This window comes from Manis javanica, chromosome X (assembly GCF_040802235.1).
Source record: "Manis javanica isolate MJ-LG chromosome X, MJ_LKY, whole genome shotgun sequence".
Lineage (NCBI taxonomy): Eukaryota > Metazoa > Chordata > Mammalia > Pholidota > Manidae > Manis > Manis javanica.
In genome coordinates this window covers 91,515,108-91,542,468 of record NC_133174.1, presented here as the reverse complement: position 1 = coordinate 91,542,468, position 27,361 = coordinate 91,515,108, and the positions used below count along the sequence as shown (strand labels likewise).

Genomic DNA, 27,361 nt, shown 5'->3' with positions numbered 1-27,361 from the left:
TCCGGCTTTTCTCAGTTGTAGACGCTCGTAAGTTTCCGGCAGTTTCCGGGGAGACTCGGGAACTCCGCGTCTGGCTCGCTGGGTTCCGATCACCCGGTGCTGCGGGGCAGGGTCGTGGGTTAGTCATGGCGTCCCCGTCTCGGAGGCTGCAGACAAAACCAGTCATTACTTGTTTCAAGAGCGTCCTCTTGATCTATACTTTCATCTTCTGGGTGAGAGACAGAGGCTGCCGGGACTGGAGGGGACCCCCGGGCTTGGACGGGGGGTGTGACCCTGAGCGGAGGGAGCTCAGGTCGCGGCAGGGGGGAGGGAAGCGCGGGTGGGGTTTGGGCGGCCGTCCCTGCTGGACCCCGGCGTTGGTGAGGAGTTGCTGGGGCCCGAGTCGAGCTCTGGCATCTCGCCCGCACCGGGATCGGGGAGCCGGAGGCGGGCAACTACAGGCTGAGCTGGGACCCAGATGTGCCTAGCGTTCGAATTCCATGCGGAGGGCGGGAGGGCCCAGGGAGGGAGCTACTGAGCGCGCTGGGATGACCCCGGAGCCTTGGAAAGGCAAAGCTAGCCGGCCCTTGGGGGCTTGCTTGCATAATAGTCTCTTTCTTTTCACTGCTTCCTAAGAGGGGAGTATTTCGCAGGTAAGTAGGGTAATGGCTTCACTCCCGCCAACCTATCCTTGGGCTTGATTTTGTGAACCATCTCTTTGTACCCTGTGCTCATCTCTGAACTGGGGGCGTGGCGGGGTGGGGTAGTTTCTGGAACCCATAGAAACACCTTTTTTTTTTTTATTTCCAGGAAGGTTGTCTTCCCCAGGCATGAGTAAAACAGTTAAGGAAGTTTTGATCCCCCGGACAAAGTGTCATATGCCTGAGTTTACACGAAGAACAGATGTTTAAGAATTTTGTTTAGATAGCTTCTCTAGCTGCCCCCAGGTTTTGCCGTGGCTGCCTGGGCTACCTAGTGATCCAGTCTGTGGACTTACCAAGGCCTGTGCTGCGTGCAGATCCCCATTCTACGCCGCTTCTGTCTCCCCTTGTCTGCTTTATCCAAGCCACAGCTCTGTGGCCACAGACTACTAAATCAATTCTCATACCTATTGTTTCTTAACGACCTAGTCGTTTGTGGTTTGGAGATGCTGCTGTAAACAGTGCATAACTTTCTTTTCTCTGATTTCCCTCAAAGATCACTGGTGTTATCCTTCTTGCCGTTGGCATTTGGGGCAAGCTGAGCCTAGAGAATTATTTTTCCCTTTTAAATGAGAAGGCTACCAATGTCCCCTTCGTGCTCATTGGCACTGGGACTGTCATCATTCTTTTGGGCACCTTCGGCTGTTGTGCTACGTGCCGAGCTTCTGCATGGATGCTAAAACTGGTGAGTCCTTGTTTCCCTTAGAAATGATTCTTGGTTTTAGAAAAGTCTTGTATGTTGTAGGCTTTGTTTCTTGGAACCGGCCATGGCCCTTTATGGTTTTTCCTGTTCCTTATAAAAAGTAGCAGTTCAGCTGCCAGTTTCCACTTCTGTTGTGTTTTTCCTGCCCTTTTCAATAAAACGTGCTGAATTGATTGAGCAGACCATTTGTTTGTTTGTTTTTCCTTTGACTCCCTTTACAGCTGTGATGTAATTTATGCTGACCTGGACTTTGTTTTTATCTCACAGTATGCAATGTTTCTGACTCTTATTTTTTTGGTCGAACTGGTCGCTGCCATCGTAGGATTTGTGTTCAGATATGAGGTAAGTCTGAATTTGGAAACCTTAATATGCAAAATTTATCCTCTAAGAGGTAAAAGTGGATTAAGTAAAACAGACAACTTTTAATAATTTGAAAATCACTTACAATGATTACAGTGAATAGCTTGCAATAATGTCTTGGAAAAATTCTAGCCCACTTTTAATCTAAAAGAAAATTTAGAAAATTGTTAAGACTGACAATCACCAGAATCACAGGTAACCATGATTACATGTATTTGCAGTCATTTTTCTGTGTATATGAACCTATTATCGTGGAGATAGTACAATTTATAACTTTACTGATAGGAAAATATTTAGAACATGCAATTGATGACACAAAATTGATGCCATATTAATAGCCAAGCATTTTGAAAAGATTGTACACACTTAATGCAAATCATCAAAACCTTAATATTGAATTAGAAATCAGTGTTCCACTGTGTTAAGCCTGGAGCTGGGAAATCAGTCAGTGAGTTTTCCAAAGTAGGGTTTTATAACTAAAAAATCCCATTGGCATCAAATCTGTACTCAGTTTAAAGTAGAGAAAGTTTAGGGGTGGGGAGCTACAGCAGTACGGAGCTGCCACTTGAATAAATATATGCTCCCACAGTACTTTGACCTTGTAGTGCTTAGTCTCTTTTATTGTACTGTTTTGTTTAGTAGTCCTCTCAGCTAAACTACATCTCTTAGAAGACAGAATGGAACCATAGACGTTCATTACCATACATGCTGATGCTTTCAAAGATCTGACCATTGGTCAGATGTGGGAATTTCTTATTTGACCTAGAAACGAAAAGAATTTTCCAGAATCTTTGCTTACTGGTATTGTGTTTCTTTGCTGTAGATTAAGAACAGCTTTAAGAATAATTATGAGAAAGCTTTAAAGCAGTATAACACTACGGGAGATTATAGAAACCACGCAGTAGACAAGATTCAAAGTATGGTAAGTGGTCATCGGTGGTGGCTTCCTAAGAGGAGAGCATTCCTGTCGGGTAGTTCCTGTCAACCAGATGTTGTGCACTTGTACTATATTCTTATTATAATCTTAGATTAGGAGACAATGGAGCTATGTCCTTTGAAAAGTGTGGAATGACACTAAGTGACATATCTCCGCGTTCTCCAAGTCATTCTCCTCACATCATGGACCAAGTACTGTTAGTAACAGCTGTTGCAGGGAAGTGCCGCCTGTCCAAAAAATGTCGCACCTGGTGTTAGGAACAAGTGCCAACTCTTGAATTATAATGCCAATTGTGGACAGCCACTTTAAAATGTTAGGATAGAGATCACTGAGTATAAGAAATGTTTTGAGCACAAATTGCCATTTAAGATGATAGGTTAAATGACTACAAAGTTGTAATGTGAATTATAAATGCTTTTGTTGGATATTTTTCAGTTGCATTGTTGTGGTGTCACCAACTATAGAGATTGGCAGGATACTAACTATTATTCAGAAAAAGGATATCCCAAGAGCTGCTGTAAACATGAAGATTGTTCTCCACAGAGAGATGCAGATAAAGTAAATATGGAAGTAAGGAGCCTTGTAAACTTTTTTGTTCAAAAATATTAACTGAATAAGAGGTGACTCACAGTTTTTTAATTTTTGCTCACAATACAATCTGAAATAGGAGGGGCAGCTGTGATTCTCATTGAATAACAGAGGAAACTGAAGTTCAGAAAATTTAGTGACTTGAGTTCACACAACTAGCAGGTAACAATTTTAAATGCCTAATGCAAAGAGTGAAACTTCTGTTCCTCAAGCCTTGTGCTTGAAAGGAGACAGGCTTTGATATATGAAAGAGTAAATAATAAAATGATAAAGGCTATGGTGGCTGAAGCTCAACTTCCTGGAGAGAGGTATGATCAAAATATTATTATTGCTTGTACTGTACTTAATGTTCTTTTTTTTTGGTATCATTAATCTACAATTACATGAGGAACATTATGTTTACTAGGCTCCCCCCTTCACCAAATCCCCCCCACAAAACCCATTACAGTCACTGTCCATCAGTGTAGTAAGATGCTGTAGAGTCACTACTTGTCTTCTCTGTGTTGCACAGCTCTCCCGGTGCCTCCCCCCACATTATACATGCTAAACATAGTGCCCCCTTTCTTTTTCCCCCCCTTATCCCTCCCTTCCCACCCATCCTCCCCATTCCCTTTCCCTTTGGTAACTGTTAGTCCATTCTTGGGTTCTGTGATTCTGCTGCTGTTTTGTTACTTCAGTTTTTCCTTTGTTCTTACATTCCACATATGACTGAAATCATTTGGTACTTCTCTTTCTCCGCCTGGCTTATTTCACTGAGCATAATACCCTCTAGCTCCATCCATGTTGTTGCGAATGGTAGGATTTGTTTTCTTATGACTGAATAATATTCCATTGTGTATATGTACCACATCTTCTTTATCCATTCATCTACTGATGGACATTTAGGTTGCTTCCATATCTTTGCTATTGTAAATAGTGCTGCGATAAACATAGGGGTGCATCTGTCTTTTTCAAACTTGGCTGCTGAATTCTTAGGGAAAATTCTGAGAAGTCGAATTCCTGGGTCAAATGGTATTTCTATTTTGAGCTTTTTGAGGAACCTCCATACTACTTTCCACAATGGTTGAACTAATTTACATTCCCACCAGTAGCATAGGAGGGTTCCCCTTTCTTCACCTTGCCAACATTTGTTGTTGTTTGTCGTGTTGTGATGGTGGTGATCCTTACTGGTGTGAGGTGGTATCTCATTGTGGTTTTAATTTGCATTTCTCTATGACTAGCGATGTGGAGCATCTTTTCATGTTTCTGTTGGCCATCTGAATTTCTTTGGAGAACTGTTCAGCTCCTCTGCCCATTCTTTAATTGGATTATTTGCTTTTTGTTTGTTGAGGTGCATGAGCTCTTTATATATTTTGGATGTCAAACCTTAATCAGATCTGTCATTTATAAATATATTCTCCCATACTGTAGGATATCTTTTTGTTCTATTGATGGTGTCCTTTGCTGTACAGAAGCTTTTCAGCTTGATGTAGTCCTACTTGTTCATATTTGCTTTTGTTTCCCTTGCCAGGGGAGATATGTCCATGAAAAAGTTGCTCATTATGTCCAAGAGATTTTTGCCTATGTTTTTTTCAAAGAGTTTTATGGTTTCATGACTTACATTCAGGTCTTTGATCCATTTCGAATTTACTTTTGCATATGGGGTTAGACAATGATCCAATTTCATTCTCTTACATGTAGCTGTCCAGTTTTGCCAACACCAGCTGTTGAAGAGGCTGTTATTTCCCCATGTATGTCCATGGCTCCTTTATCGTATATTAATTGACCATATATGTTTGGGTTAATGTTTGGAGTCTCTATTCTGTTCCACTAGTCTGTGGGTCTGTTCTTGTGCCAGTACCAAATTGTCTTGATTACTGTGGCTTTGTAGTAGAGCTTGAAGTTGGGAAGCAAGATCTCCTCCACTTTATTCTTCCTTCTCAGGATTGCTTTGGCTATTCTGGGTCTTTGGTGGTTCCATATGAATTTTTGAACTATTTGTTCCAGGTCATTAAAGAATGCTGTTGGTAATTTGATAGGGATTGCATTGAATCTGTAGATTGCCTTGGGCAGGATGGCCATTTTGATGATATTAATTCTTCCTAGCCAAGAGCATGGGATGAGTTTCCATTTGTTAGTGTCCTCTTTAATTTCTCTTAAGAATGTCTTGTAGTTTTCAGGGTATAGGTCTTTCACTTCCTTGGTAAGGTTTATTCCTATGTATTTTATTCTTTTTGATGCAATTGTGAATGGAATTGTTTTCCTGATTTTTCTTTCTATTAGTTGATTGTTAGTGTATAGGAAAGCCACAGATTTCTGGAACTTTGCTGAATTCCAATATTAGTTCTAGTAGTTTTGGAGTGGAGTCTAGGGTTTTTTATGTACAATACATGTCATCTGCAAATAGTGACAGTTTGACTTCTTCTTTACCAATCTGGATTCCTTGTATTTCTTTGTTTTGTCTCATTACCGTGGCTAGGACTTCCAGTACTATGTTGAATAACAGTGGGAAGAGTGAGCATCCCTGTCTTGTTCCCGATATTAAAGGAAAAGCTTTCAGCTTCTTGCTGTTCAGTATGATGTTGGCTGTGGGTTTATCATATATGGCCTTTAGTATGTTTAGGTACTTGTCCTCTATACCCATTTTGCTGAGAGTTTTTATCATGAACGGATGTTGAATTTTGTCAAATGCTTTTTGTCTATGGAGATGATCATGTGATTTTTGTCCTTCTTTTTGTTTATGTGGTGGATGATGTTGATGGATTTTTGAATGTTGTATCATCCTTGCATCCCTGGGATGAATCCCACTTGGTCATGGTGTACGATTCTCTTGATGTATTTTTAATTTGGTTTGCTAATATTTTGTTGTGTATTTTTGCATCTATGTTCATCAGGGATATTGGTCTGTAATTTTCTTTTTTGGTGGGGTCTTTGCCTGGTTTTGGTATTAGGGTGATGTTGGCTTCATAGAATGAGTTTGGGAGTATTCTGTCCTCTTCTATTTTATGGAAAACTTTAAGGAGAATGGGTATTATGTCTTCTCTGTATGTCTGATAAAATTCCGCGGTAAATCCATCTGGCCTGGGAGTTTTGCTCTTGGGTAGTTTTTTAATTCCCTCTTCAATTTCATTACTGGTAATTGGTCTGTTTAGATTTTCTGTTTCTTCCTTGGTCAGTGTTGGAAGGTTGTGTTTTTCTAGGAAGTTGTCCATTGCTTCTAGGTTTTCCAGCTTGTTAGCATATAGGTTTTCATAGTATTCTCTAATAATTCTTTGTATTTCTGTGGGGTCCATCATAATTTTTCCTTTCTTGTCTCTGATTCTGTTGATGTGTGTTGATTCTCTTTTTCTCTTAATAAGTCTGGCTAGAGGCTTACCTATTGTTTATTTTCTCAAAGAACCAGCTCTTGATTTCACTGATTTTTTTCTATTGTTTTATTCTTCTCAATTTTATTTATTTCTTCTCTGATCTTTATTATGTCCCTCCTTCTGCTGACTTTTGGCCTCATTTGTTCTTCTTTTTCCAAGTTCAATATTTTTGACTTTAGGCTATTCATTTGGATTTGTTCTTCCTTCTTTAAATATGCCTGGATTGCTATATACTTTCCTCTTAAAACTGCTTTTGCTGCGTCCCACAGAAGTTGGGGCTTTGTGTTGTTGTTGTCATTTGTTTCTATATATTGCTTGATCTCTATTTTAATTTGTTCATTGATCCATTGATTATTTGGGAGCATGTCGTTAAGCCTCCATGTGTTTGTGAGTCTTTTTGCTTTCTTTGTACAATTTATTTCTAGTTTTATACCTTTGTGGTCTGAAAAGTTGGTTGGTAGGATTTCAATCTTTTGGAATTTACTAAGGCTCTTTTTGTGGCCTAGTATGTGGTCTATTCTGGAGAATGTTCCATGTGCACTTGAGAAGAATGTGTATCCTGTTGCTTTTGGGTGTAGAGTTCTGTAGATGTCTATTAGGTCCATCTGTTCTAGTATGTTGTTCAGTGCCTCTGTGTCCTTACTTATTTTCTGTCTGGTGGATCTGTCCTTTGGGGTGAGTGCTGTGTTGAAGTCTCCTAAAATGAATGCATTGCATTCTATTTCCTCCTTTAATTCTATTAGTATTAGTTTCAGATATGTTGGTGCTCCTGTATTGGGTGCATATATATTTATAATGGTTATATCCTCTTGTTGGACTGGCCCCTTTATCATTATATAATGTCCTTCTTTATCTCTTGTTACTTTCTTTGTTTGAAGCGTATTTTGTCTGATACTAGTACTGCAACACCTGCTTTTTTCTCCCTGTTGTTTGCATTAAACATGTTTTTCCATCCCTTAACTTTTAGTCTGTGCATGTCTTTGGGTTTGAGGTGAGTCTCTTGGAGGCAGCATCTAGATGGCTCTTGCTTTTTTATCCATTCTATTACTCTGTGTCTTTTGATTGGTGCATTCAGTCCATTTAAATTTAGGGTGATTATTGAAAGATACATACTTATTGCCATTGCAGGCTTTAGATTCGTGGTTACCAGAGGTTCAAGGTTAGCTTCTTTACTATCTTACCATCTAACTTAACTCACTTATTGAGCTGTTATTAAGATGATTCTTTATTTCTCCCCCTTCTTATTCCTCCTCCTCCATTCTTTATAAGCTAGGTGTTTTATTTTGTGCTCTTTTGTGTTTCCTTTGACTGCTTTTGTGGGTAGTTGATTTTATTTTTTGCCTTTAGTTAGTATTTGGTTGGTTTGCTTTCTTTGCTGTGATTTTATTTTCTCTGGTGACATCTATTTAGCCTAAGGAGTGCTACCATCTAGAGCAGTCCCTCTAGAATACCCTGTAGAGGTGGTTTGTGGGAGGCAAATCCCTCAAATTTTGCTTGTCTGGGAATTGTTTAATCCCTCCTTTATATTTAAATGATGATCGTGCTGGATACAGTGTCCTTGGTTCAAGGCCCTTCTGTTTCATTGCATTAAATATATCATGCCATTTTCTTCTGGCTTGTAAGGTTTCTGTTGAGAAGTCTGATGATAGCCTGATGTGTTTTCCTTTGTAGGTGAACTTTTTCTCTCTCTGGCTGCCTTTAATCTTCTTTCCCTGTCCTTGATTTTTGCCATTTTAATTACTATGTGTCTTGGTGTTGTCCTCCTTGGGTCCCTTCTGTTGGGAGTTCTGTGTGCTTCCATGGTCTGAGCGACTATTTCTTCCCCATATTTGGGGAAGTTTTCAGCAATTATTTCTTCAAATACACTTTCTCTCCCTTTTGCTCTCTCTTCTTCTTCTGGTACCCCTATAATGTGGATATTGTTCCATTTGGATTGGTCACACAGTTCTCTTAATATTATTTCATTCTTGGAGATCCTTTTATCTCTCTCTGTGTCAGCTTCTCTGTGTTCCTGTTCTCTGATTTCTATTCCATTAAAAGCCTCTTGCACCTCATCCAGTCTGCTTTTAAGTCCTTCCAGAGATTGTTTTATTTCTGTATTCTCCCTCCCAACTTTATCCCTTAGCTCTTGCATTTTTCTCTGCAGCTCCATCAGCACGGTTATGACCTTTATTTTGAATTCTTTTTCAGGAAGATTAGTTAAATCTATCTTCCCAGGTTCCCTCTCAGGGCATGTCTGGGTTATTCTTGTCTGTATCAAATTCTTCTGCCTTTTCATGGCTATAGAGGTAGTTGTAGGCAGTTGGCAGTGTATCAGCTGGGAGAACAAAGTCCCTTCCTCTTTGCCTGTTGCCTCCCTTCCTTTGAGAACAGCAACCCCTAGAGGTCTGTGCTGGGCAGCTGCGCAGTGACGGGGCCTCTGAGTCTGGCCCGGGCAGCTGCAGAGGATGCTCTGTGTGGCTTCTGTGGGCTTGGTTGCTCTCAGGCTGCTCCCCTGCTATGGTTGTGCTGTGCCGGAGGGGGTACGGGCGGGAGGCTGTTTGTCACTGTGAGGGGCCTCAGAGCTGCTCTGCTGCCCAGGGGGTTAGGGCATCCGGACTTCCCCGGGATTTCCAGCTGCTGTGCTGAGTGTGCTGGGATGCTTCCTTCCATCTGGGAATCTCTTGTCCCTTTAAGACTTCAAAAAGCACTCGCTTTTCTTTTGTCCCAGGGGCACAGGCTGTGGGAACCCGCTCACAGGTTTTACTGTTCTGTTTCCCTAGTATCCAGCACACCACGCACTGTGTGTCTGCGCTCCCGGTGCGAATGACTAGGGCTGGGTATTTAGCAGCCCTGGGCTCCCACTCCCTCCCCAGTCTGACTCCTCTCCTCCTGCTGGGAGCTGGGGTGGTGGTCACGCTCGGGTCCCGCCGGGCCGCAGCTTGTATCTTACCCCCTTCGTGAGGTGCTGGGTTCTCACAGGTGTAGATGTCGCCTGGCTGTTGTACTGTATCTTCTGGTCTTTCTTTTAGGAATAGTTGTATTTGTTGTATTTTCGAAAATATATGGTTTTGGGAGGAGATTTCCGCTGCCCTACTCACGCCATCATCTTGGCTCCTCCTTAATGTTCTTTTTTCTCTCATGTTAGGGTTGTTTTGTAAAGGTGATGACCATTATAGAGTCAGAAATGGGAGTTGTTGCTGGAATTTCCTTTGGAGTTGCTGGTTTCCAGGTAAGTCCTTGTAGGTTGGAAATGTTTCATCATTCTTGTAGGACTTCATTTTATTTTTGGAGAAGCCACATTTTTGACAAAACTCAGTTGCTCCTCTGAAACATATGTAGTCAGTCATTTTGATCGGGTCTTTATTTAGCTTTGTTTTATTTGGGAGGGCATCTTTTGTTATTTTCATTCCAATTTTTGATATCTTGGATGCAGAGCTGCAGATGAGAGTAGTTTATTTATTTATTTATTATTTATTCTCATTTTACTTGTCCCTCTTACCATGCCGATTGTGCCATGAAACTGTAAAATGCAAGACTTAGAATTAACTCCTAACGGTACACATACTTTGAAAGCAGTTAATTGTGGAAAGAGGGCAACTTCCCTGCATGATAGTTCATTAATTAAACTAAACATGAGCTGGATAGGAACCTTGTGTTGCTCTGCAGGCACTCAGGATTCTGAGTATTACAGGATCTTTCTTTCTTGGGCTGCAGCTGTCTGATGAGCTGCATGTAAGTTCCAACCTATTAACATTTGGATCATACAACCCCACATTCAATATGTGCCTATTATTTTGGGTATGCTTTATTGTGGGGCAAGATGTATTTCCTGAGTTGTGCCACTTCTTACTGTAGCATGAAAAGTTTGTATTGTGGCTGTAAACATACACAGAGATGGGTTTTTTTTTCTTAACTTCATTTTGACCTATGTAATTTATTTTGGAAACCTAGGCTTAATTTGCATCCAATGTAGCAGGCATAGCTATGTCTGAATTTGTACTGTCTGATAGCTACTGGCCACCTTTTAAAGGTTCTGATTATTAAGGAAAAATAGTGCTCAGAAGCCCCATGTGGCTAGTGGCTACCGTGCTGGACAGCACAGATATTATAGAACATTTCCATCATTGCAGTATTGCTAGACCCTCCAGGAAAACCTCTACCCTCATAGATGCAGTTTCCTTGATGAGATGCTGATTTTAAGCTATGTCTTTTTTGTTCTGATAACTGAGAGGAAGAGGAAGAAAAGTTTCCCCGAAACTTAATGACATTTAGAGTTTTCCTCGAGTGATTTTTGTTAGTGACAGTTGTAAAATTCTGGGTCACAGTAAAAGTAAAATTTCACTTAACATTCTTTGAATGTGATCGAGGTACTGCCGAGTATCAAACTGTTTAGGAAATCAGTAAATAAGAAGTGAAAGGAGAGTATATCTGTATTCTGATGTCTTTAAGCACTTTTGCGTGTGTGTGTGTGTGTGTGTGTGTGTGTGTGTGTGTGTGTGCTTGTTTAATTTTGTGTGTATTTTATTTTTAGCTGATCGGGATCTTTCTAGCCTACTGTCTCTCCCGTGCCATAACAAATAACCAGTATGAGATAGTGTAGCCAGTAAATTATGGACTTCCTCCTCTCCAGCTTGCAGGTATGTCCGTTTTGGCTCTCAGCTCTGTCAGTTGGTGCTGACTTTAGGTTGCTCACATGAGGGATGGACTGAGTTTGCCAAGGTCTTGTCCAGCAGTGCATTCGAATCTTGTTGGTGCCATGTTAGCCCTGCAGAGGCAGATCAGGTCTCTTAAATAGAAAGCGTGGCCAAAAAGGACAGAAGAGCCTCTCTAGGTTTACCTACACATGTCAGCCTAAGGGTCCTAAGTGGTCCCCTTTCTAACAAATTTGGACCTCTAGTGATGAGAAATGAAGAATCCCAATAGTGACTTTACTCATGAGGCTCCCTGGCAAGTACACTCTGCTCTGCACCTTTTTCTTAGTCTTTTACCTAGTTCACATTTACCACAGTCCTCTGGAGGACTGTTCTCAGGGCCATAAACGTATCTAGCCTAATCCAGAACCAGATTTCTGGGAACTGTGGGTTTCAGTAAAGTCAGAATTTGTGTGGTAAAATGTGAAAACTGTTCCTGGCTGAATCAATCCTTAGGGCATCCTTGAATTTTCATTGAGCCACTGACTGGGAACACGTGTGGAATATTTGCAAGTGAATACAGATATTGACATTTGGATTAAAATTAACCATTTTTCTTTAATTTTAGGATATTTACATTACCCCCTGTGAACTTTGAGATTGCCTGGTTGGAAGACTGCCTGATTCTACTTACCAATAGACTGAAAAACTACATCAATAGTCTGATTCAATCAGGACATTTTTTCCATATATGTCACCTTTTGTCCCATTCATGATAGATGGTTGAAACCCCCATAGCACTCTCTGAAACACTGGAAGAGCTAGTAAATGTAAATGAAGAAATACTATGTTCCGCTTGACATACCTGTGGGGTGTTTGAAAGGCAGTGGGAATTTGCTATTTTAATGGAGTGTTATAAAATGGAAAATTGACCCCTCTGAATTTGCTACTGATGTGGTGTGATAGTAAATTGACCTCTGTGAACTGGCCCCTTGCCAGCTAAGGTTATCTGGTTTGATCATATAATCTGCATCAAGAAGTTCTGATGTTTTCATTAGTCTTTGTTCTGCTGATAGGCAGAGTCACATTGTGTAATTTAACTCTGGCCAGTATTTGGATGTCACCCATCATTAGAGGTGCCAGATAGTGGTAACCGTCCCTGAACTAACACACCCAAGAATTAGGCACTGCCAGTGTTTTGTGACACATCGGGTTGTAGCACACTTAACACTTGACATTTCTTTGCCTCCAAATGAAGTTGTTTATACTGATGTTTATATTTCCCTATTGTTTGAAAGGTTCTAGCTATTTCTTAATGGTGTTGGAATTATTGTACTTTACTTGGGAATTTTAAAGCAACTCATATTCATTACCGTAAGATGGTACTTCCTTGCCAGGTTGATACGACTTGTTAATAGCACAGTCAGTTTTAATAGTCAGTTTTGGTTTGGGGCTTTGATTAATAAATACAGATCTTTCATGCAATAAATACTGTTTTCCTCTAAACTCATGTTTAAATTGGCTTTTAGAAAAATCTGCTGGGATGGTTGTTTGCCACTGAGAAAGCTAAGCCCCACATTTCTATGCAGAGTACAGTTTTAGATAGGAAATACAAAACTAAGGTCTTGACTCTGTGTCATTAAAAATCCCTGTTTACAAAACTATTCCCTGTGAAAGGATTACATTATTTATTATGAAATAGCATATGCTTAACATTCTGCTAGAGATCAGACCTTTCTGATTGTGTAGTTTATAGTAAGAAGTTCAGATAGGGAGAGTTGTAACCTGTGCCCTCAGGGTAGTAAGGAAATTAATTACAAATTGAGCTGAAATGGGGAAATCTTTTCTTTGGATTTGGGCTTCTTTATACATCCATTAGTAGAAGCTAGCTCATCTCTGATTGCCATATATCCACACAGTCCTGGAATTTGGTGATAAGCGGGTGTCAATCAGTTATAAAAGTAGACAAAAATACAAATGAGATTGATGACTTTTGGGTACACATTTTAAAATGCTTGGAGTTACTGCAGAAAGACATTCTCCATCAAAACATTTGACAGGGGTAACTTGTGACATAATGTAGAGTGATAGAACAGTTGAAAAATGGTGACTTTACACATTTTTGGCTATTAGGATTAGTGAAGCCAAAGAAGAAAAGATTTCAAGGATAATCACAGCAATTTTCAAATAGGTATTATATTTCTCACTAGGGTGGCTCAGAAGCTTTTAAAATTTTAAGTAGTTTTTTTTAAGTTAAAAAGTCTCCCTTATTATTAAAAAAAAGAAACAGAAAATATGGAAAGTAGAAAAAGAAAAAACACATACCACCCTAAAGGTGGGTTGGTGTATTTATTTTTAAGGTGGGTTTGTTTTGGATGGCCAGTTACAAAAGTCCCTTAGAGCTACTGGGTGCGTGTGCATACTGGGGTGTAAAATTCACCTACACCTTCGATGTGCCAAAGGTATCCTGTGGGTTGTCTCACTTCCAGACACCAGATTGCTTTCTGCAAGGCAGCTCCAGACTCCACTTTGAGAAGCAGGGCTCCACAGTGTATTGCTTGAAAGTGTGGAAAGCTTGGCCACTTTGGCCTGTTCCTGTTGGGGGGCTGAGTTTATACTCTAGGCATCAAACTTCTGTGGATACCTAATCCATGGTATAAATATGTCTGTTTTTCCTCAGAGCTCACACAGGATTCTTTGAGCCTTGATGTCTTTTACCTCCTGTCAGAATCCAAGTTGATGCTTCGCCAGTGGTGCGGCCAGCCAAACTGGTTGGTTGACTCATGAGAAGCAAAGCAGTATATGCATTTCTTTTTTTTTTTTGGAACTGAGGAAACTTTGGTTCCTTTGAACTATTCTGTGTGGGCTTTTGTTTGTACTTGTAGAAGAAAATCTAACACAAGGTATAAATACCAATTTTGCTCTTCCACATAAGAAACATTGAGATTTTTGCTTTTTTAAGTTTCCTGCCCTTGGAGGTTGACACTTTGCATGTTTGCCTGTGTTGTGGCCAATTCAACTTTGTTTAATTCAAAAAGGCAAAGAAAAGGCTATATATCAGAAAAGAATACATAAACTGAAATGGGGAAATGAGCCTTTCAGTCTAGAACTTCACCTGGATTCCGTGTGAGAGGAAAGCCATTATGACTTAATTATGGCTTCTCTATTAGCTACCCCTACCCCATGGAGCTTAGTAGAGTTCGCACTTGTAAAGAGTGCAGCAAATGCTAATGAAGTGAATGAGTGAGTGAATCTAATTACAATGGCTCTTAAATGTTGTGTGTGAAAAAAGTGGTTGATCTAAATATCTCATTCCATAGAAGCCTCCCTTTATGTGAGAGAAACCACCTGCCCAGTCAGAAACCACTTAACCGCAGAAACCACAGCTAACTTCCTCCTGGTCAAATCACTTTTTGCTGTTTCTCTTCTTTGAACTCATTGCTATATTTGATGCCACCGAATTCTTGTTTTGTTTTTAATTTTGACCTTACAATACCCTGCTTTTCTTCCCTTTTACTGCTCTTTCCAGTTTACTTTGTTATTTTAATCTCCTCCTACTTTTCAAGTGTGGCTGCCCGCAAAGGCTTGCATTTGGCTTTCTGCTCTTAGATTATGCTGACCTTGGAGGAATTAAATGTAGGTGGTCATCAGGACTAACTGCTTGCCCTCTGGTTGGAAACTTTAGTTGTGTGTTGGTCATAGCAACGTCGTTGTATGCCTTAGCCCCACAACACCCAAAAGCTTAACATTCTGAATGTTTCAAAAGTAACTCCTTCGCTAGCAGTAACAGTTTGTGAAAACTGGGGGCAATGTGCCAGTCGTTCTAAGAGTTCATTATGGTTGACTCTGCCCTGTGCATTTATCAGGTGAGCATGAGTTCTTTGGGTAAGATTGAAATACTTCAGTGGTGCTTTCATTACCATGTCTTCAAAGTGTTTATTTAAAAAAATCAATTGAAGCAGTGACTTGTAAAGACTCCTCTCTTCCAACAAGTTTCTCTCACCAGCTTTTCCACGAAAAGATGAGCTTAGCAGCAACATCTTCAAAGCAAAGCAAACAGGCACAGTGCTTGCCTGGATATAGACAATCAATTCACAAATGGGTGTATATAGCATCTAAGCAGGGGATACAACTATTCAAAGCCACTGCTGGCAAGAGAGTGTAGCTGCATTATATATGCAGGGCAACACACCCGAGGTACAGTATAAGATTTTGAGATTGAGGGGAGGGACAGCATCCATACATTTTCACTCTGTCATGCACTTCGTTAGCAGGAAAATGGCATATAAGAGAAAGTAGACCCTTTGCACAAGTCTTTTTTTTTCCTGCTCGGTTTCATCTCCTCCAGAGCGGAGGTAAGGGAACTCATATTTATTGAGTACTTACTAATTGTCAGACATCGTGTAAGGTGCTTCCATCAACTGTGCAAGCAGGCAGTGCTATGCCCATTTTTCAGAAAAACCACACAAAAATGGAAGACTGGTTAAATAAGTTGCCCAAGGTCACACAGCGAGGAAGTGGCAGGTCTGGTATTTGAATGTAAACTTGTCTGACTCTCAAGCCAATGCTGCTTTCATTGGATTTTGCTGCATCTTAATAGCAAAAAGGCTCTGGGGATTATGTTACAGGTAGTCTATAGCCAGAAAACAAAATTAAGGAAAAAAAAAGATTCTCCTCCAAATATCTTTTAATCCATCTTTATTATGAACTTTGTAAAAAGGAAAACCTTCATGAAAATCAGTATCCTATATTCTCACACTATGCTCTTGTAGGGCATTTGCATACAGTAAGCACCTACTAAAAATAAACAAACCCTGTTATTACTCCCTGCTTCTGCATTATTGAGCCAAAGAAATGATTACACAGAGCTAATCACAGTCCAAACATTAACCCCTCTCATTTTCTTTTAAGCATCTTGTCACCCAGTAGAATGCTTCCTAAAGTTTATATCTTCCTATGTTAGTGAAGAAACTCCACAACACTTAGCAGCTTTCATAATGTATTCCCTTGTGAAAATCTTTAAATATTAAGTGGAACCCGCCCCCCACTTAAATATTAAGTAAAAAAAAAATCGGCTCCCCAGATGCACACATATGCTGGAGGCAGAACCACTCTTGCCCTTCAGGCACAAACCCAAACACGTGCCGCCATTAAACCCGTTTGGTTGCACTTGTGCACATGCCTGCAGCTAATCTATCCCCCTCCAGGAGAGCGGCAGCTTTGGAGGCTGCCAGCCCCCATGGTGCACCCCAGGGCATCTAGGAAGTTTAGAACTGCATACCACAGCTCAGTGCAGCCCTGAATCCAGGCCAGCCACAGGCTGGCTCAAGCAGGGGAACAAGCAACAGAGGCCCTTCTGTCATCAAGTCTTCCTCAGCCTCCACCCTGACCCTTCTTGGCTTCAACCCCATCCTGGAGCTCTGACATTGGCAGAATGAAATGTAACCCCAGACACATCATGGTAATTATTTGAGAACTTGGCCCGAAGACATACTCCAAAGAATTTAGAAAATATCAAAAAGCTTAGGGAAAATTAAAAATGTAAGAATCTGACAAATCAAAGATGACCAATTTTTTTTATTTAAAAATAGATGTTTCTTATCTATAAAATGAATGCATGAATTATAAGGTATATAAAAATTCAGAGTTCAAAGTGGTATAAAGTAATAAATTTGTCTTCCTCTCCTGCCCACCCTCATTTCCACTTCCTAGAGGGAATTACTGATAAAGGTTCCTTATGATTACTTCCACATATTGCCATATTACAAGTGTGTCTGTATATTCTTTGTATTTCCTTTCCCATGAATGGAAGCCATGGTTGAGATCCTGGATTGTAGAGCCAGACCTACTGCTTTTGGACCCCATCTCTATTAATTACTGGCTGTGTGCTCTTCAGCAAGTTATCTGACTGCACTGTGTCTTAGTTTCCTAATTAACGAAAGAGGGATAAATAATATTGCCTCCTTCATAGGGCTGTTATGAGGATTAAATGTGTTGCTACATGCTAAGCACTTAAGACAGTGTGTGTGGGGGGGAGGGAATGGAAGTTCCTATGGCCAGGATTCTCATCTGACCCTTGGTCAGTTAGCTCACTACACACGTGTGGGCAATATGTCGTTATTGACTCTATGTAAAGAGCTCCACCTAGTGCTTAGGGCTGCATGGCTTCAGGAGAGCAGAGACTGCAGTGGTGGCAGCGCCAAAGACAGAGACTGAGGTGGCTGTGGTGACAGATGCCCAGAGGCAGAGACCAGCTTGCTGCATGCAGACTTGTTCTGACTGGGCGGGATTCCAGTGAATGACCTGCCACCAGGGGAATAAAATTGGGTATAAACCCTTTCACCCCAACAACATTCCATTGTCATTATTCGGTCTCACTGAATCAAGAGTGAACTTGCCCTGGGGCTGAAATTCACTGGCAAGACAGTATGGTACATACTGAGTACTATATAAAAGTTAGCTATAATTTTAAAAATAACTTTTTTGGGATATATTTTTGTGTATCATAAAATTCACCCATTTTGTGTGTACAATTCAATGATTTAATCAATTTTAGAACATTTTCATCTCCACAGTGAGAACCCTCATGCTCATTTATAGTTAATCCTGTTCCCACCTGTAACCCTAGGCAAACATTGATCTATTTTCTGTCTCTGTAGATTTGCCTTTCCTAGACATTTCATATAAATGGAATCATACAATATATGGTCTCTCTTGTCTGACTTCTTTCACTTGACAAAACGTTTTTGAGGTTCATCAATGTTGCAGCAGGTGTCAGTAATCCATTCCTTTTTATTGCTCAATAGTATTTCATTGTATAGATATACTGTCTTTGTCTAGCCATTTGCCAGGTAGTGGGCATTAGGGTTTTTTTTCCAATTTTTGGCTATTATGAATAACGCTACTGTGGATATTTCCTTGCAAGTCTTTATTGGACATATGCTTACATTTCTCTTGAATAGAAACCTAGGAGTAGAATTGCTGAGTGTATGGTGGTTTTATGTTTAACTTTTTGATGAACTGCCAGACTGTTTTCAGGGTGGCTGTGCCATTCATTCTGCATTCCCATCAGCATCCAGTGAGGGTGTTCTCTTTGCTCCATATTCTACCAACATTTGGTGTTTGTCTGCCTTACACTAATTCTAGTGAGTACAAAATGGTATCTCATTGTGGTTTTAGTTTATTATTTTAAGCATCTTTTCATGTGCTTGTTACCCATTCATAAATCTTCTTTGGTGAAAAGCTTGCTGTACAGAAAATGGAAGTTTCTATGGCCAGGATTCTCACCTGGCCCTGGTTGGCTTGCTCACTACGCTTGTATGGGCAATACGTTATTATTGACTATGTAAAGAGATCTGCCCGGTGCTCAGGGTGACACAATGGCATGGCTGCAAGGCTGCAGGAGAGCAGAGGCTGAAGTGGTGGCAGCACCAAGAACAGAGGCTGAGATGGCTGCGGGGGCAGAGAGGCCCAGAGGCAGAGATCTGCTTGCTGCATGCAGACTTCCTCTGATGCGGGCGGGATTCTGGTGACTGACCTGCCACCATGGGAATAAAGTTGGGTATAAACCCTTTCACCCCAAGAATGTTCTACTGTCATTTTTTGGTCTCACTGAATCAAGAGTGAACTTGCTTGGGGCTGAAACGCGTTGGCAAGACATCTGCTCTTGTCTTTTGTCCATTTAAAAAACTGGGTCATTTGCCTTATTAACTTTCCATTTAAGAGTGCTTCTTGGAGATTTTTCTGTATCCGGTCATGTAGATCTTCTATATTGTTCCAGAATAGGGATGCAACATTATTTAACCAGGCCCCAACACTTGACCATTTTTTTTAATGCAATAAGAACACAATAAATACTCTTTTGAATTATCTTTTATATATATTGCAAGTATATATCTTTAGATTAAATTCCCAACTGAGGAATAGCTAGTCCAAGAGTATGTGCAATTCCAATTTTGATTGATATTGCCAAATTACTCTAAAAATAGCTGTGCCAATTATACTCTCTCTACTACTATATCCAAGTGCCTTTCTTCACATATACTTGCCAACACCATGAATCTTAATTTTTGCTAATTCAGTAGCTTAGAAAATGGTACCTCATTCCATTAATTCACTTCTTTATTTTTTATTTGGTTTTAATGCTGTAAATATGATCAAGGATCTTAATAGAAGGCCCACTAACTGCTTGCCACACACCCACAGTTTGAAAGGTCCTTTGGCCTGAGGGTTTGTTATAATAAGCAGAAAGAGAGGAAAAAGTAGGTGCAGATGTTGGAGCATCACAGAGCGTGCCTTATAACCAAGGCAGTTTTTCCAATGGTTTACAAAACCATTCTGGAGATAAAGACATCAATCAAGACCTGTGGTTGCCATTGTTTCCTGGATTTGGATAGCATCACACTATTAAGACTTGTGGTGCTTGTTGAAATTTGGCATAATGACAGGATAGTGAATGTGGTTCCCTCTTATAAATTGCTCTGGGACCCTGGTAAGCTCTGGCTGGAACTCACAGTTGCTCACAAACATTTTAGCTAGCTACTAATGACCTTTTTCTTTCACAGTTACAATTAGAAAGACTTGCACATGCTTTGGGCTCACAAATTGGAGAGGGCACGAGAATACTATTATGTCCAGGGTGCTTCAAAGTATTCTGTGAGAGAGGTATAGAGGAGGAAATAGTGATGTTTAAAGTGAGGTTAAAAAAGAGAAAAAATCAAGTCTGCATTTGAAGACCTAAATACCAGGTAAAGTTCAGAGAGAGATTTATTACAACCGTAAAGAAAACATCTCCCTTGCCTAGGCTGATGTCTTCAGCTTTATTTGTTGTCTTTTGAACACTAGCATGAGTTTCCGAAAGCCATGCTGAGTTTACTTAATACACAAGTTGCTCTTTTTCCTCTTCCATACATGGCCATTCCCAGACTACTCAAACCAGGTCAGTAGGCAGAGGAACTGAGTGCGAAGCATGCAGTATAGTGGTGGCTGGAGGTGGGGGAAGATGAGCACTTCTTATATGTTGCCACCTTCAACTCCACGGTGACCTTGGAAGATTTGCTTAATGTCTCTTAAATGAGGCAATGAATTAACAGAGAATATGGAAAGCATTACAAAAGCATTATAGGGAGTATTATGATCACATACTCTTCAGGGAAATTGAACTTGATCGGGTAAGCCTCTGACAAAGGCCGATACTTTAAGTCTTTTTTTTCTCCTCACAATAATTTTGTACTTTTGTGCCTCAGTGTATAAAATAAGATTATATAATCATGAAGAAGAAAAAAGCTAGTATTTTCCCTTTTAAATGTATACAGTATTACATAGTGGTTAAATGCTGCCTTCATATTGTGGCTCTGTCACTTATGGGGATGTATGACCTTAGGAGTTTCTTTATTTGTAAAAATAAGAATAATAATCATTCCTACCCCACCCATAGGATTAACATGAGGAGTAAGTTGGTTAATACAGGTGTCTCCCACTTTTTGAAGGTTCACATTAGGGCACTTCACTTTTATGAAAGACCAGCATTAGTACAAGTTTTCACTAATGGAAGGAAGTCCAAAGAGGATTTTTGATTTTATGAAAAAAGGTGAAAAGTGAAAACAGCATTCAATGTTTGTTTTGCAGGCAGCCCTTAAAAGCCCAGAGCAGTGTGTGTGTGTGTGAGTGACCCGCCAAGCTCCTTCCGTGGAAACCACTCAGCATCCCAGCATCAAGTAGCAGGAGCTTTGAACTATGTGAGCATCTGTGCTTTATTTTATTATTTTTTAAATTTGTTTCATGCATCTGTTAGCAAGATGCATCCAAAAGTATTAGAAAAAGCCTAAGAGAGGTTATTTTTTGGTTGTGGGGAGGCTCACAAATTCTTTCCATATGCATTTTGTGGTAATTGTGCCTTTGCTTTCCACCATTTTGGTTTAGGAAAGGTTTCGTGGGAACCCTCTACTTTCAGAGATCTGGGAAACCTGAATAAGAAAAGCAATGAGTCCAGGGCAAGTAGAAAGCATCCAATAGATGTTAACTATTATTGTTATTATTCTTAATTTAAAATGGTCTCCTTTGCCCAGGCACCTAAGAGGAGCCAGCAAGACAGGTAGAGGCAGATAGCTGGTCTGTATGAGGGCAAGGAGACCGGAGGCTTTCCTCAAGTACCACCAGGGAGACCATAGTCCTGGTGATGGTGCTGCTGACTATACTATCTGGGTGTTTTGTACAGAATATGTCAGTGTTAGGCAAAATGTATTCCTTGAATTACTTGCATCAAAATCACCAGAGGAGGGAAGAAGCAGATTCCAGAGCTTCATTCTAGATGTGCAGAATCTGAATTTCTGGGCCTCAGACCTAAGACTGTACATTTTTGACAGGCACCCCAGGAGCTTCTGATTTACACTGAAGCTTGACAACCACTGGGTATGGTTTGGTCAGAGCACAGTAAGCAGCTAGTAAGACCAATAATAATGTCAAGTGGTTCATGGTTCTAATACATGAATCCATATTCACTTTGACCCAGGAGCTGCTCTGATTTCACTTGCTTCTGCTCTCAGGTAAATGAATAATCTCTTCTCTTAATTTCTGAATTCAGGTGGCAAGATACTCTGTTCTTGGACATAGTAAACAAATTTTTAATTCCTAGTTCTATATGGCTTTTGTCGAACAAATTCTTGATGCTGCTGTAGCTCTTGATTTTACCAGTAGGGAGCACAGTCAGTCTATTGATCTTAGGCTCTGTAAAACAAAGAAGTCTGAGATGGTCTTTTCTCAATTTTAGTGTGGAAATCTTTTCCTGGGGGTTGGATAACAAGAGACAAGGGCCACTTCTGTGTGGGGTACAAATGTGACCCTCGGGGTGGGATTGCTCATTTTTCAAAGATAACACAGAATGAAACTTTTTGATCTGAAACTTTTTGATTTGAGAAATACGGTCTCCTAGGTATGCCACTCTGTAAAACAGACTCCTTCTTTCAGAAGCAACGTGCATTCCAGTTGAGCACTTTGGACTAGGGTGTGAAATATAGAGAAATATGTGAGAAAAGTGATGTGATGTTGAATTTTTCTATTTTTGAAAATAACGTGCTTTGGCATGTGGAATTAGATACCTGGAGGGAAATAAATACCTGACTACTTCATGAAAGATAAATTTCAATTTTCTGTGATACCAGGTATTTTTTTTTTCTCAGCTCCTACAGACTGTTTTATTATCTAAAAGGAACAGGAGGGGCAAGGGTTTGGGGCTTTTGGGGAAAAGCTAAAATACAGATCAGCTTTCCCTCCCCTTCTCCCACCATCCCTCAAAGTCAAAATATCTGAGAACACGAAAACAATACACTTAAATGAAAACCCTTCTCCGTGTTTTCTGTACATATTTTCACTAACTTAAAAGGGAGGATTAGATCATTAATAAAATGTAGACACTTGAAAAACAAGTTTTAGAAAAAAAACTGCATTGAATATCAAGACAAGTAGCATTTCTGCGAAGAAATCTCTCAGTACTTGAAGTGGGCTCATTCTCAAGATAACTAAATATGATAGTGGGTCAAAACACTGGGGAATGTTGGTTAGTATTTATTGAATGTCCAGAATGAATGTGCTGTAGGCAACCAGTTTGTATGGGATGGCCTGAAGACTGTGAATAAGTTTCAAACTAATAATTTTTTCTCTAGTGGCTTACTCACTATAGTTTCTATGAATATAAAGGCTTATACTCCTGGGATTGGCCTGTAAATTGGTTACAGCCTTTTATATCTCCAAAGCCATATTCATTGGGATGACGGATGGGATCCATTGATGGTATAAAAAAATGAAGATTTAGAAAAATAAGTGTGGATTATCAGCTACATGAAAGAAAAGGGAAATTTCCCTGGGTGACAGTAAAATAGAACTTGTTTTTTCTGGCCTTAAATTCTCACATCTGCTCTCTGTGTGATGTGTCGGGAAATTTACTCTGCTTTACTAGACACATTTTGATTCCCCATAATGTAGATGAACTTTCTCTAGTCAATTTAAGCCTGTCAGAACAAAACCTCTTTGATGAATAATATTCATTTTATAAAGGTCTTACTCCAAAACTGATGAGGAGTTTTGAAAAGAGAAACCTGTCCTCACACTTTTCTTCAAAATGGTGCTCTGTTCTGATTCAAAATAAGAGATATAGTTATTGTAACGGTTCTCTCCTTTTTCCAATCAGTTCTAAATCTCCTAGCACCACTCCCACCCCTTTCACTGGTAAAATGAAAAACAAATAGAGCCTCACAAAAGTATTAGTCAATGGAATTATTTGCTTTGTGATATCCTATCTTTGGGTATAATGTACAGGCTACAGCAACTACACACCATTGTATCAACCTAGGTGTTTGGGCTTAGTGTTCAGCAAAACAGAAGTAAGCAAAATTGATTTTGGCTCTCTCCCTATAATTGGCCTTTTGACCTTTAATGCCTTGACTTTCCTGTGGATGCTTTCCCTTAGTATAGCCTTTATTTGTTTCCCCATTAATGTTATTAGTTCCCTTTGCTTTTGGTCACATTCTTCAAAACAAAATTTGGTCTCACAGACGACTGGTTAGTGATCAAATAAGAATGGGTCTTAATTTGTTATTCTTCTTCTACTTTCCAAGTAATATGCATGATTTGCACTTAACAGAGATTTTGAGAGACAGCAACTTAGTACAAAAGGGATGCCTAATAATAGGGATTCTAGATCCTGTAGCAAATTACTAAGTGTGGCCCATATTGGCAGTCGCCTCCCCCAGCATGACTTCTTGCTTTCTTCCTCAATAACGGAATTGTGGTTTCATTTGGTGTGATAATGTACCCAGACCAAAGACTATTCTCAGTTTCCTTTGAAGCTACATCTGGCCATGGGGCTAAGTTCCGACTTATAAAATGTAAGTAGAAGTCTCCCTAAAAGATAGATGGTGGCCTTTTGTCCTGCCTTCCTTTATGATGCCAGTCTGGAATGTGAACATCATGGCTAGAACTGGAGTTAGCTCAGATCATGAGATGACCTTGAGGATGGAAATCACATGCTGAGGATGGTGGAGCCGAAACATAAGTGCATGGCTCAGGTAACTGGACCACTTACTTCTGCCTTGTTTAAGTCATGTCATTTGGGGATTTTCTGTTATATGCAGCTGCACTTGATCCTAAGGAAACAGAAGACAAATGCCTTTGGAAAATCAGGGCTTTGCAGTATCTCTCAGCAAAACTGGTAAGCTAATTCTGAGAAAGCCAACACTGTTGGCTTTTGAAAAGGAAGTTCTCTATCTCTGAGAAGCATATGGAGAATCCTTCCTCTCCTGAATCCTTCTGAAAAAAATTCTTTCTCATACTTTGTTTAGAAGGCATAGATCTTATCAGGCCAAAAATATTGTCAATGACTAGATAACAGAGAGGATACCCTAATATTCACCATCTGCCATGCCACAGTGTCTAGCAGAGTGGAATGCTGGGTTCTTCGTAACTTGCCAATCATATTAGTGTAACAATTACCCTAGATTGATATGTCCTTATAGAAAGACACTGCGAAAGACAGAGGTAGTTTGGAGGAACAGGAAATATAAAAGGCCAACCCACAAACCATTCATATTTGAACATGATATGATGTAGCATAACCAAAACATCAAAAGCTATTATTGGGAGCACAGAGGATTTGCATCACAGGGTGTACCAGATAGATACACACAGTTAGAGCAACATTTCTGTGAAGGCGTGACCCCCATCCCCCCCAAGGAATGGATTTCAGTGGACACAGTGCATTTGTGAGTCAACATGGCACATGGGCCCCTTTGCAAAATAAACAAGCTCAAATCCCTGCATTCTATTTCTACCTAGCCTCACTATGCTTTTTTACTCTCTGCTTCATCAGTTACTATAGCTAGGGCCCATATCCTCAATCCCCTATCTTTGGCAAGTGTCTTGTTCTTGGTTCACTGATGATTGATGTGGGTATGAGCCTGAACTGTGTTTTAGTAGCCAACATCTCTGTAAGACCAGCAGAAATACTGCTGTCAGTGGAAAATTCAGAATGGCAAATGATAGCATCAGCAGGGAAGGATAAATATAAACAATATATTCATGTTGCTGTCAGACAGAGATCATCTCAGCACTATGGAGTTGCTGCTCTTTCTTTGTTTTCGTTGAGAGGTTTATTGTGGCTTGGTCTGTTTCCCTCCATTCAATCTGCCTCTCTCTTTCTGAGCCCTTTCAGCAAGGACAATAGGCCTGAGTGTCAAATAAGTAAATGGAAGAAAAGACAGGCAAACAGAACCCAAATATCAAAGCAGTAAGTGCATAGTGACTATTCCCTCAGTAGGGCACAAATGCCAGAGTTGACTATTGATCTAAATAAATTACCGATGCAGTCCTTGGGTAAGCAACTTCCTTGGGAATTAACCAAAGATACTTAGCAGGACTTTGGAATGAGCCACGGACAATAATTTTGTGTATACATTCATACCTGGTTTTTAATATGGAGCCACTTTTCTTTCTTGTTAGGGAACAGCATGTTGTCAGCAAAATTAAGTACCAGAATGAAGCTTCTTCAAAAAAGGAAAGCCAAAATGAAATCATTTTTTAAGGGTATAAATAAAATAGATCCACGCATTTCCTGACAGCCTGAATGAGAAGGTCCATATTTATCTCAGTAAGCTTTCAGCGTTAGACTTTAGGAACCAAAGTGACAGTTTTGGACTCAGCCAGACAGACAGCCTTACATATAAAGACTCAAAATAGATTTCCTTTGCCCCTAGTCCTGCCAAAGAGCCTTTTTAGGTGTGCAGGAAGGCGCTGAGCACAGTAATGCACAGTGCCCTTCTGCTGAGTGGGAGCAATGGATGGCTTCTCCTCACCTGACTTTTCCTGTCTGGAATTTAGATCCCCAAAGAATCTGAAAGGTAATAGGATATTTCTTATGATTTCCTGGCAGATGTGCTTTTTGCCTTTTTTTCTTTTTTCTACATGGAATGATTGAAAATTGAAAAGAAAATTCAAAAAGCCTGCCTTTTTCTAATGGAAATAGATAATCCAGTTGTGGGCAATCATTGATGCTTTTTATCATTCTAGGATTAGAAGAATTCTTCATACTTGTAGAAATGAACTGTGTCAAAAGATAAGCAATACTTAAGTATGGTAAGACCTTTCATCCCCAATGTCAACAGAACTGAAGGCCAACCTTTTGTAATATGTTTCAAAGAGCCTTATAGCTGTTTTCTTTTACAAACTCCTCTTTTTTCTTCAACCTTCCCTCTCGTCTCTCTTATTGTCTTCTACCAAAAAAAAAAAAAAAACAAGTAAAGACTACTTGGAGGCTTTCCATACTGTGGTAGGCTCTGGATAGAGCAAAACGGGAGAGTACGGGCCCTCCTATAGAACTTGCAGGTATAATTCATATGTAAATGTATGTGCACTGAGTCATATATTAACTTACACAGGATACAATGATGTAGAGAGGATTTAGGTTTCATGTTTAGGCATGTGAAAAATAGGATTTTTTAATCTCTTCGAATTAGTGAGAGAAAACTGTAAAGGAGATGGGATGGCTCCACGAATAGAGCAGAGAGCTCACATGCCTGAGACAAGCGAAAGAAGTGGGTAGCTCAGTGGGAGGAAAACAGGGATATCACACTTTCTTCTTTTCCAACCTGGCCTGGGCCTATGGAAAGTGACAGACTGATGTGCTGGTGTGGGTTGCTTTTGTGTTGTGGTTTGCTTTTTCTTAGCGGGGGATGATTTGAAAGCTTCTTTAAGAAGTGCCTTTGTATTTTCTTTTGAATTCATGGTCTAGGGGGTTAAGGGTGGTTTGAGGAAGGACTATTTGAATGCAAGTTAGGCCTGATCCTTAATGTAGTTAAGTAGCTATTATAGACTCCGAGGAAAGGAAATGGCATTCATAAAAACTGTAAGTGAAAAATAAACTGTGTGAAAGCATTTATCCCAACTTCAGTCTACAGCCTGGGAACTTCAACAGGGAGGAGGTATAAGAGCTGTGCTAAGAAATAGCCCCTGGCCTGGATCATAAGCATAACTGATGGGTGGTTTAGGAGACAAGATGGAAGAATGTGGGGAGAGACTGGAGTGAAGGACAGGGATACCTTAGAATTACTGCAGGGTCTCTGGCTGGGGAGATCAGAGTTACTTGG

The 27,361-nt window shown here is 40.1% G+C and overlaps 1 protein-coding gene across 2 annotated transcripts; it reads left to right on the top strand.

The window, feature by feature from the left end:
• TSPAN6 (tetraspanin 6) lies at positions 1-12,734 on the top strand. 2 transcript variants are annotated; one of them, XM_017658909.3, is made up of 8 exons: positions 7-212; positions 1,177-1,365; positions 1,651-1,725; positions 2,567-2,665; positions 3,116-3,250; positions 9,743-9,826; positions 11,129-11,234; positions 11,857-12,734. In XM_017658909.3, exons 1-7 carry the CDS (start codon positions 126-128, stop codon positions 11,195-11,197), a joined length of 738 nt encoding a protein of 245 aa, XP_017514398.1. In that variant the 5' UTR covers positions 7-125; the 3' UTR covers positions 11,198-11,234; positions 11,857-12,734. The 2 variants fall into 2 exon arrangements, 1 of the variants encoding a protein (XP_017514398.1); XR_005059278.2 differs by lacking the exons at positions 11,129-11,234; positions 11,857-12,734 and adding an exon at positions 3,348-3,430 and having other exon boundaries at positions 1-212.
• The last annotated feature ends 14,627 nt before the right edge of the window (positions 12,735-27,361 follow it).

Bases quoted from the DNA above. Each gene is read 5' to 3' on its own strand.
- TSPAN6 (XM_017658909.3), top strand. From the start codon at position 126: ATGGCGTCCCCGTCTCGGAGGCTGCAGACAAAACCAGTCATTACTTGT. The intron at 1,366-1,650 runs GTGAGTCCTTGT...TTTATCTCACAG, and splicing joins CTGCATGGATGCTAAAACTG to TATGCAATGTTTCTGACTCT. The intron at 9,827-11,128 runs GTAAGTCCTTGT...TTTTATTTTTAG, and splicing joins TTGGAGTTGCTGGTTTCCAG to CTGATCGGGATCTTTCTAGC.